The sequence below is a fragment of the Delphinapterus leucas genome, chromosome 7 (assembly GCF_059928025.1).
Source record: "Delphinapterus leucas isolate spDelLeu-1000000601 "Yukka" chromosome 7, BTC_Dleu_Yukka2, whole genome shotgun sequence".
Taxonomy (NCBI): Eukaryota; Metazoa; Chordata; class Mammalia; order Artiodactyla; family Monodontidae; genus Delphinapterus; species Delphinapterus leucas.
The window spans coordinates 26,877,745-26,889,952 of record NC_143135.1 but is presented as its reverse complement, the minus strand read 5'-3'; the positions used below and the strand labels follow the sequence as shown (position 1 = coordinate 26,889,952).

General features: G+C 39.1%; 1 protein-coding gene across 1 annotated transcript in view; it reads right to left on the bottom strand.

The window, feature by feature from the left end:
* Positions 1–481: 481 nt before the first annotated feature.
* Positions 482–12,208, bottom strand: part of LOC149748708 (doublecortin domain-containing protein 1-like) — a 66,344-nt gene continuing 54,617 nt past the window's right edge. Inside the window, exon 6 of the mRNA XM_089915015.1 lies at positions 482–1,539. Coding sequence (XP_089771141.1) covers positions 1,300–1,539 — 240 coding nt within the window. The 3' untranslated portion in view covers positions 482–1,299. The remainder of the gene's footprint in view (positions 1,540–12,208) is intronic.

Genomic DNA, 12,208 nt, shown 5'->3' with positions numbered 1-12,208 from the left:
TGTTACTTATGTCTTAGAGGTAAATAACTAATGCTTCTAGATAATGCATAAGTGTCTACAAGTGCTTTAAAATCTTCAGATGAAAACTCCTAATAAAATGAAAAATAATGCTCATATCTAATACAAACATTAAAAATAAAGAAAAATAGATTTGGCTCCTAAATACGCACACACATATATGATACTTAGTAAAAAAAATTTTAAGAGTTATAAACAGTAAGTATCAAAATATCAGTGGTCACTCAATAGGATTAATTAAGGATGATAAAGCCAGGAAAGTTTGCTTTTATACAATACAAGCAAGAATATTGGAAACAAATGGGAGTATCCAGTAGAGCTATATCCCCAAATCACTTACAGTTGTCTGTATCTAGCCTTGCAGTTAAGTATGCTACTTAAGATTTTGGCCCTCTTCAGGTATATGAAGTTAAGGTTTAAATGAAGTGATAGGACCATACAGTAGCACATTTAATAGTGTTAATTGTGGCACTATTAAAGTAATATTAATTACTACTAAAGAAATAAAAAGTAAAATTTTTAAATAGTAAAAAGTAAAGTAATAGTAGTAATTACTACTGACAGTAATTTAATGATGTGAAATCATGTATTTTTGCTTTCAAAGACTGGCAAATCAGTGCCTTTAGAAATATAGAGGGAGGTCTCTTATTTTGACAAAGACATACAATAAAATTGTTTTAAAGCACATTTCATGACTTTTGAAAAACCTCTAGAAGTTAACCAAAACATTAAAAAAACTCTGAGCACAAAGTAGCACAATTTCTTGTCTTTCTCTTTTGAAAGCTGTATACCATGGAAATTGTAAATATGAAAATATATCAATTACTTTTGTTTATTAAGTTATGGCTTGCTAAGGTTAAAATACCCATCATTTTTTTAAAAATCTAAGCTTGTGCTGTGCTTAGGTGACTGTTTGTGACACCCAAAAATTCATATGTTGAAATCTAATCCCTAAAGGGATAGTATTTGGAAGGGATTAGGTCAAGAGGGTGGAGCCCTCATGAATGGAATTAGTGTCCTTATATAAAAGACCTCAGAGAGTGCCCTTGTTCCTTCCACTATCTAAGGACACAGTGAGAAGACAGCCATCTATCAATCAGAAAAGGGCCCCCAACAGACAAAGAATCTACCAGTGCCTTGATCTTGTACTTTTCAGCCTCCATAACTGTGAGAAATAAATGCTTAATGTTTAAGCCACTTGATCTATGGTATTTTTGTTATAGTAGCCCAAATGGACTAAAACATGATGAAATAAAAGATTCCCTAAACCTTAATACTCTTTCATGATTTCCCTTCATATAAGAATGACATGTTATAATTAAACTGGTTTTTATATCTTTTCCTTTTAAATGTATAAAGTAAAAACAAAATTATGTAAATGCCTTTTGAAATAGTATCACATAGTTTACAAAATCTTTGCCACTTACCTTTTGAAATATCTTTAATTTTCCTGCCATATAAATCATAAAGATATCTGGCTGGTGAATTTAGGTTCATTTTCATTGTGCAAATATCTAAAACCTACACAGAAAAAAAAATACCTTATAAATAATTTATCACAGTTAGCTCTAATGAAATTGAATACACATTTAAAGTCCTTTCTCTACTATATGGGTATTTAAAATTATATTATAAAATAAAATTTGATGATTTATCAAATGTTTCTAATATATGAAACGGAAAAAGGCAGTTAAAATGGTTAGATTGCAATTGTACTTCGAGCACACACAAAAATATTCATAAAAAGAGAAAGGAGATATAAGGAATATTAAAAAGTAGTTATACATTATTTAATAAATGGTACAACTCTGGGAGATTTTTATATTATTCCTGCTATTTTCTATATTTTTCATTTATTTTACAATGGGGAGGATATTATGTTTTAGATTAGGTTTTAAGGTACTTTCTTTACCTTTTCAAGTCTTTCCAAGTATCTGAAAATAAACTATAAATATCACAGTCTGATCACAGTTCACCTTGATAACTTATGTTCTTTGGGTGCTAAAAAATGGAATTAATAAACCACATTTCAAGGTTTTGCATGAGCCTGAGTTTGAAGAGTTTCACTTTTAATGGTTTCTAATATGCTAAAGGCCTTCTCTTAATATTTTAATTTCTCAACCTGTTCTTTTTTTAAATTAATTTGATTGGAGTATAGTTGCTTTACAATGTTGTATTGGTTTCTTGCTATACAGCAAAGTGAATCATTCATACACACATGCATATTCACTCCTTTTTGGATTTTCTTCCCATTTAGGTCACCACAGAGCACTAAGCAGAGTTCCCTGTGCTATACAGTAGGTTCTCATTAATTACCTATTTTATACACAGTAGTATATATTTGTCAGTCCCAATCTCCCAATTCATCCCACTCCTCCCTTCCCCGCTTGGTAACCATAAGTTTGTTCTCTACATCTGTGACTCTATTTCTGCTTTGCAAATAAGTTCATCTCTACCATTTTTCTAGATTCCACATATAAGAGATACTATATATTTGTTTTTCTCTGACTTCATTCTGTATGACAGTCTCTAGGTCCATCTCTGCAAATGGCACTATTTCATTCTCAACCTGTTCTTGATATAGCCCTTATGAACGTGTAACAGTCATCTTTCTAACATCAGGGAAGACTTAAACATGCATCAGTTGGAAAGAAAGTTCTACTCACAAGATGAGAAAAATTAAAGTAACAGAGGGGAGTTGGGAAGTATCAGGAACCTGAGGGCAGGCTGTTATCAGGCTTTTGGAAGTGACTCCCAAAACATGAAACTTGCCACGTTCATTTAAAAGTCCATAATATATTCCAAATCCAAACTGAACGTACTTTGTCTTCCATTCTTACTGTTCATAGCTGTAATATATTGCTTTTACATAACCAAGAACTGCTGAAGGACAATGTTCATTATATGATTATATAGTTTAAAAAATTTTCTGATTACTGATATCACCCTGCCTCCATTTCTGCTCACTTTTATCCCTATTTTAAAACTGGAGCCTGTAATCCTAGCTCTAGCCCAATCAACCCATTTTCTTTGTGACAACAGACATATTTAAACAGCTTCATGTATATGTAGAGGCAAAATTGTACTTTCCTTTCAGTCTGGAGAACAACTTTCAAACGTTGTGACTCAGTTGGTTTATCATCCTAATTGCTATATCAAGTGATGTGTTGCATTTAAAAGGCAAATATTTAACTGATTAATTTAATCTGACAAATTGACCTTTACTGGATTATACCAGAGGTTCTCAGCCTTTATTCCACCCTTGAACATGACCAATAATTTTCCCACATGCCACATATTCCCAAGGGCATTTACAGGATTGTGTGTGTTTCTTGTACTCTAGCTGCAATCCAGAGCTTTGGGCAATTTTCAGAAAGTATGTATTGCTGCTGTTTTTCTCAAAACCAAGAAGACTATTCGTGATTAAAGATAAAGTTATAGGAGCTTCCCTGCTGGTGCAGTGGTTGGGAGTCCGCCTGCCGATGCAAGGGACACGGGTTCGTGCCCCGGTCCCGGAAGATCCCACATGCCGCGGAGCGGCTGGGCCCGTGAGCCATGGCCACTGAGCCTGTGCGTCCGGAGCCTGTGCTCCACAACGGGAGAGGCCACAACAGCGAGAGGCCCGCGTATTGCCAAAAAAAAAAAAAAAAAAAAAAAAAAGACAAAGTTATAGGAATAATCTTGAACCGTCTAATTTAGGAGGGAAATATTCACAGTAGCCTTAACTAGCTTTACCTAGTTAAAAAACAAGGTACTTGCAATGTACTTCATAAGTGACTGTAAGCACTGTCGTGGAGCAAATCCACTGACCTCCAATCTGCCTACTTGAAGTGTGTCAGTACAGGAGGACCAATGTCACGTGTCCTCATAAGTCAGACACAGTGCTCCCTAACTTAGAATGGCCCTCTGATATCACTGTTCCTACCTCTCTCTAGCCAACTTGCCCATGGCTGGGACTGGTCCTTGCTACCCAAACAAATAAGGTAATAACTCTGGCAACTCTCTAAACCTTATTCTTCCTGCCTTCCCTCCTAACCTCTTGGGTTAATTTCTTTAATGACTACTACACACAAGTTAACCTAGGTCTCCCATCTAATGGACTCAAACTTTTATTAAAGATGCTCAGAAAACAATATTCGAAATATAAGAGAGGACGTATCAGGAGAAGAAACTGCAGTTTGGTCTGTTACTTGAGACAGAAAGGATAGTGGAACATACAGACTGACACTGGCAGGGGACCTACACATTTTTAGTAATTAATACAGTCTCTGACTAGAAAAATTCTTCTATTCATCACTTTCTTCCATGTGACTCTGTGCCCAAAGATTATCTTTTACCATCACCAATGACAAAAACACTCAAAGGAGTTAACTCAGTATGCATTCTTCCTTAGCCAGTCACCTCTGAATACTACTAAGAATCTACAGTTGGTCCCATAGACCCTAAAGAGATGCAACCCCCTCCTCAGGATCACCACTTTCTTCATCTTTCCATTTTGTACGTTTAGCTCTCAGTTTCTTAAGATTACAAATCTATTATTTAAAAGCACAACGAATCCCTTTAGTACAAATTATATCCCCTAGTTACTAGTGAAGCTTCACATACCTAAACATCCTCCAAAGTTGTAATTTACCAGTTAAACTAAATAAAATATGAGCTATTTAAAGATAGTCCCGTTTACTTCAACTAAAATTTCTATGATTTTTAAAAGTATCTCAAACATTGCCACCTTTGAGTCTTAAAAGAATTAGCCAAGTAAAATCACACGGCTTTTCAACTCAAATGTTCTGCTTTTCATTGCTAAAACATCAGTAAAAATGTTTGTGCAAGCCAAGTTTTAAGAGTTAAATTAGTTTAAAAACTGGCATTAGAAAATCAGATGTATTAGAAATTAATAATGCATCAACAACACTGTCATTCTCTCCTTTCAGGATGAAAGATCCTTGCAGTGTTTAAGCAATGCCAACCTTCAGTAATCGTTTTCTCACAGTAAATTATCAGTGCTATGAATTAGTATCAATATAAATTTCTGTCAAAAGCCCTGAAATGAAGCCTCTACTTGTAAGGTCATTCTTAAAATTCACAATTGAAAAATATTCAACAGTGCCAACTTGCTATAATATTAAGGTTAATTAAAATACCATTTCCACTAATCTGTACCCGTTAAGCTTGTTAAAATATTTCTTTTGTTGTTGTTTTTGTTAATTTCTTATAGCTTAGGTTGTAGAGAACTCTTCTGACACTGAAATCTAAAAACCATCATGCTATACAACCAGACTCCTCTTGACGAGCACCTGGGAAGAGATTTTCCGCAAACTCTTTTTAGCTGAGTTCATTTGTTTATAGTTTTGGGAGTCACCTCCACGCCCACACACATCTGGTGCAGTTTGCAGCTTCCGGAATGGCCACCATAGAGGTGGCGTGGTTCCACAGTCTACAGCCTCTGAGTTTGGTTTGGCACTACCCAAACGTCCAGGTGAGAGAGCATGCTTAGTGCAACATAACCCCAGGCCGAGTGAGCTGAGTCTACAAGCCACCAAATGAAACAACATCATCTTCCTCAAACACAGAGAACCTTGATATCTTTTAACATATTTTTATTAGTCAAGCCCAGAAATGTAAGCCCAGATTTAGACCTCCCTACACAATCTCTTCAAAGGATCCTCTAAAGCAGGGGTCAGCAAACTACACACACCATGGGCCAAGTTCTGGCCACAGCCAGTTTCTGTATGGCTTGTGGGCTAAGAATGGTTTGTATGTTTTTAATTGTTAAAAAATGATCAAAAGAAGAATAATATTTTGTCACACTTTTACAGTATATGAAATTCATATTTCAATGTCCATAAATAAAGTTTTCTTGGAAAACAGTCACACTGTTCATTTATACATTTTCTATGGCTGCTTTTATGCTATGCAAGAGTTGACTGGTTGCAACAGAGACTTTATGGTCTGTAAGATGAAGAATATTTACTGTCTGCCCCTTTACAGAAAAAGTATTCCTACTCTCGGTCTACCGCATCATCATTCACTTAGGTTCTATATTTTCTTGTTCTTTATATATTATCCTCAACTTCTTCATCCATTTCTAAAACCTTTGCATTGTGCACTCCCCCCACACACACACACCAATCAACAAAATCGACTAGACCCTTAACCTCTTCTAAAAGAAAACGAGCTTTCCCCTGAGTTCACTCATTTGCTCAGAGCCCTCTCAAGCGCTGGGAATTTAGTCTCTCATATCACACAATCTCAAATTTGGGAAGTGGTGTTACTTACAATGTTAGTTCAAGATAATTTGTCCCCAACCCTCTTATCGAACAAACAAAACTAACAAGCCCTGGCCCCCTGAGCATCCTGACCTTCAAGTGCACCATCTCTCCTCAGTCTACTCATTCTTCCTCATTCATGGATAACCTTTGCCACAAGTCCTAACCCTGGGTGACCCTTACTGTTTATTCTCTGTGTGCACACCAAGAAGCCTGGTGCTCCTGGAGAAAGTCACATAAATGAACACATCCTTATCACTATTACTCACAGTCACCAAACTCCGTGGTCCCTCAATACTGCCCAGTCACTTCTATTTCATATCTTTGGTCAAATCTCTCCTTTCCTTGCCACAATAAATATTTCAAACTATCTCTGCTGTGTTTTTCTCCACCCAGCCTCCCCTCCCCTACTTCCCTTTTTTTTTTTTTACGGTACGCGGGCCTCTCACTGTTGTGGCCTCTCCCGTTGCGGAGCACAGGCTCTGGACACGCAGGTTCATTGGCCATGGCTCACGGGCCTAGCCGCTCCGCGGCATGTGGGATCTTCCTGCACCAGGGCACGAACCCATGTCCCCTGCATTGGCAGGCGGACTCTCAACCACTGCACCACCAGGGAAGCCCCCTACTTCCCTTCTTGTTGTCAGCAGATGGAATGACCTCCCACATGAGAGAGAAAACTGAAGCTTCATCTTCCTGCTACCAAAGCTACAAGCCTACCTACTTCTACACCCATCCTCTCCTTTACCCTCTAGCTGTATTACAGGAGTCCCTGCTCCTATCTAAGGCCAATACTACACCTATGCTTTCAGTTATGTTTGCTGTCAGGTTTTAAGCCATGATATTTACCCATCATTTCTTGTATATTTAACTACTCCTTCCCAACTAGATTTTTCCCACTGACACACATGATCAAGTCTTTCCTATCTTAAAAATTAAATCCTCCCATACTCACAACTCCCTCTAACTATTCTGATGCACAGCTAAATATCTTTATCATTTCTCTATTTCCATTTCCCTTCTTCCCACTCATTCTCAGGCCACTCCAGTCTGGCTTTCGGTATCATTTGGCTGAAATAATTCTCACAAAGATTACCAATGGAAAAAATGAATCCAACAACAACAAAAAAGACTGGAGGAGAGGGGGAAGATGGCGGAAGAGTAAGACGCGGAGACCACCTTCCTCCCCACAGACACATCAGAAATACATCTACACGTGGAACAGCTCCTACAGAACACCTACTGAATGCTGGTGGAAGAACTCAGACCTCCCAAAACGCAAGAAACTCTTCACGTACCTGCGTAGGGCAAAAGAAAAAAGAATAAACAGAGACAAAAGAATAGGGACGGGACCTGCACCAGTGGGAGGGAGCCGTGAAGGACGAAACGTTTCCACACACTAGAAGCCCCTTCCCGGGCGGAGACTGCGGGTGGCGGAGGCGGAAAGCTTCGGAGCCGCAGGAGAGCACAGCCACAGGGGTGCAGAGGGCAAAGCAGAGAGATTCCCGTACAGAGGATCAGTGCTGACCAGCACTCACCAGTCCGAGAGTCTTGTCTGCTCACCCGCCGGGGCGGGCGGGGCTGGGAGCTGAGGGTCGGGCTTCGGTCTCAGCGCAGGGAGAGGACAGGCGGCATGAATACAGCCTGAAGGGGCTAGTGCGCCACGGCTAGCCGGGAGGGAGTCCGGGGAAAAGTCTGGAACTGCCGAAGAGCCAAGAGACTTTTTCCTCCCTCTTTGTTTCCTGGTGCGCGAGGAAAGGGGATTAAGAGGGCTGCTTTAAGGAGCCCCAGAGACGGGCGCGAGCCGCGGCTAAAAGCGCGGACCCCAGAGACGGGCATGAGACGCTAAGGCTGCTGCTGCCGCCGCCAAGAAGCCTGTGTGCGAGCACAGGTCACTCTCCACACCTCCCTTCCGGGGAGCCTGTGCAGCCCGCCACTGCCAGGGTCCCGGGATCCAGGAACAGCCCGCGCGCTCCATGCCCCTCCCTCCCGCCGGCCTGAGTGAGCCAGAGCCCACGACCTACACGCAGAGGCGGGGCCAAATCCAAAGCTGAACCCCGGGAGCTGTGCGAACAAAGAAAAGGGAAATCTCTCCCAGCAGCCTCAGGAGCAGCGGATTAAATCTCCACAATCAACTTGATGTACCCTGCATCTGTGGAATACCTGAATAGACAAAGACTCATCCCAAATTGAGGAGGTGAACTTTGAGAGCAAGATTTATTATTTTTTCCCCTTTTCCTCTTTTTGTGAGTGTGTATGTGTATGCTTCTGTGTGAGATTTTGTCTGTATAGCTTTGCTTTCACCATTTGTCCTAGGGTTCTATCCATCCGTTTTTTTTTTGATTTTTGGGGTTTTTTTACTTTTTAAAAACATTTTTTTCTTAATAATTATTTTATTGTAATAGATTTATTTTATTTTACCTTACTTTATTTTATTTTCTTTTATCCTCTTTCTTTCTTCCTACTTTTTCTCCCTTTTATTCTGAGCCGTGTGGATGAAAGGCTCTTGGTGCTGCAGCCAGGAGTCACTGCTGTGCCTCTGAGGTGGGAGAGCCAACTTCAGGACAATGGTCCACAAGAGACCTCCCAGCTCCACGTAATATCAAACGGCAAAAATCTCCCAGAGATCTCCATCGCAACACCAACACCAGCTTAACTCAACGACCAGCAAGCTACAGTGCTGGACACCCTATGCCAAACAAAGAGCAAGACAGGAACACAACCCCACCCATTAGCAGAGAGGCTGCCTAAAATCATAAGTCCACAGATACCCCAAAACACACCACCAGACGTGGACCTGCCCACCAGAAAGACAAGATAAGATCCAGCCTCAACCACCAGAACACAGGCACTAGTCCCCTCCACCAGGAAGCTTACACAACCCACTGAACCAACTTCAGCCACTGGGGACAGACAACAAAAACAACGGGAACTACGAACCTGCGGCCTGCAAAAAGGAGACCCCAAACACAGTAAGATAAGCAAAATGAGAAGACAGAAAAACACACAGCAGATGAAGGAGCAAAATAAAAACCTACCAGACCTAACAAATGAAGAGGAAATAGGCAGTCTACCTGAAAAAGAATTCAGAATAATGAAAGTAAAGATGATCCAAAATCTTGGAAATAGAATAGAGAAAATGCAAGAAACATTTAACAAGGACCTAGAAGAACTAAAGATGAAACAAGCAACGATGAACAACACAATAAATGAAATTAAAAATACTCTAGAAGGGATCAATAGCAGAATACCTGAGGCAGAAGAATGGATAAGTAACCTGGAAGATAAAATAGTGGAAATAACTACTGCAGAGCAGAATAAGGAAAAAAGAATGAAAAGAACTGAGGATAATCTCAGAGACCTCTGGGACAACATTAAACGCACCAACATTCGAATTATAGGGGTTCCAGAAGAAGAAGAGAAAAAGAAAGGGACTGAGAAAATATTTGAAGAGATTATAGTTGAAAACTTCACTAATATGGGAAAGGAAATAGTTAATCAAGTCCAGGAAGCACAGAGAGTCCCATACAGGATAAATCCAAGGAGGAACATGCCAAGACACATAGTAATTAAACTGTCAAAAATTAAATACAAAGAAAACATATTAAAAGCAGCAAGGGAAAAACAACAAATAACACACAAGGGAATCCCCATAAGGTTAACAGCTGATCTTTCAGCAGAAACTCTGCAAGCCAGAAGGGAGTGGCAGGACATATTTAAAGTGATGAAGGAGAAAAACCTACCACCAAGATTACTCTACCCAGCAAGGATCTCATTCAGACTTGATGGAGAAATTAAAAACTTTACAGACAAGAAAAAGCTGAGCGAGTTCAGCACCACCAAACCAGCTTTACAACAAATGCTAAAGGATCTTCTCTAGGCAAGAAACACAAGAGAAGGAAAAGACCTATAATAACAAACCCAAAACAATTAAAATGGGAATAGGAAGATACATATCAATAATTACCTTAAATGTAAATGGACTAATTGCTCCCACCAAAAGACACAGACTGGCTGAATGGATAAAAAAACAAGACCCATATATATGCCGTCTACAAGAGACCCACTTCACAACTAGGGACACACACAGACTGAAAGTGAAGGGATGGAAAAAGATATTCCATGCAAATGGAAATCAAAAGAAAGCTGGAGTAGCAATTCTCATATCAGGCAAAATGACTTTAAAATAAAGACTATTAGAAGAGACAAAGAAGGACACTACATAATGATCAAGAGATAGATCCAAGAAGAAGATATAACAATTGTAAATATTTATGCACCTAACATAAGAGCACCTCAATACATAAGGCATATGCTAACAGCCATAAAAGGGGAAATCAACACTAACACATTCATAGTAGGGGACTTTAACACCCCACTTTCACCAATGGACAGATCATACAAAATGAAAATAAATAAGGAAACACAAGCTTTAAATGATACACTTAACAAGATGGACTTAATTGATATTTATAGGACACTCCATCCAAAAACAACAGAATACACATTCTTCTCAAGTGCTCATGGAACATTCTCCAGGATAGATCATATCTTGGGTCACAAATCAAGCCTTGGTAAATTTAAGAAAATTGAAATTGTATCAAGTACCTTTCCGACCACAACGCTATGAGACTAGATACCAATTACAGGAAAAGATCTGTAAAAAATACAAACACATGGAGGCTAGACAATACACTACTTAATAACGAAGTGATCACTGAAGAAATCAAAGAGGAAATCAAAAAATACCTAGAAACAAATGACAATGGAGACACGACGACCCAAAATCTATGGGATGCAGCAAAAGCAGTTCTAAGAGGGAAGTTTATAGCAATACAATCCTACCTCAAGAAACAGGAAACATCTCGAATAAACAACCTAACCTTGCACCTAAAGCAATTAGAGAAAGAAGAACAAAAAAAACCCAAAGTTACCAGAAGGAGAGAAATCATAAAGATCAGATCAGAAATAAATGAAAAAGAAAGGAAGGAAACGATAGCAAAGATCAATAAAACTAAAAGCTGGCTCTTTGAGAAGATAAGCAAAATTGATAAACCATTAGCCAGACTCATCAAGAAAAAACGGGAGAAGACTCAAATGAATAGAATTAGAAATGAAAAAGGAGAAGTAACAACTGACACGGCAGAAATACAAAAGATCATGAGAAATTACTACAAGCAACTATATGCCAATAAAATGGACAACCTGGAAGAAATGGACAAATTCTTAGAAATGCACAACCTGCCAAGACTGAATCAGGAAGAAATAGAAAATATGAACAGACCAATCACAAGCACTGAAATTGAAACTGTGATTATAAATCTTCCAACAAACAAAAGCCCAGGACCAAACGGCTTCACAGGCGAATTCAATCAAACATTTAGAGAAGAGCTAACACCTATCCTTCTCAAACTCTTCCAAAATACAGCAGAGGGAGGAACACTCCCAAACTCATTCTACGAGGCCACCATCACCCTGATACCAAAACCAGACAAGGAGGTCACAAAGAAAGAAAACTACAGGCCAATATCACTGATGAACACAGATGCAAAAATCCTCAACAAAATACTAGCAAACAGAATCCAACAGCACATTAAAAGGATCATACAACATGATCAAGTGGGGTTTATTCCAGGAATGCAAGGATTCTTCAATATACAAATATCAAACAATGTGATACACCATATTAACAAATTGAAGGAGAAAAACCATATGGTCATCTCAATAGATGCAGAGAAAGCTTTTGACAAAATTCAACACCCATTAATGATAAAAAGCCTCCAGAAAGTGGGCATAGAGGGAACTTTCGCCAAGACAATAAAGGCCATGTATGACAAGCCCACAGCCAACATTGTCCTCAATAGTGAAAAACTGAAAGCATTTTCACTAAGATCAGGAACAAAACAAGGCTGCCCACTCTCACCACT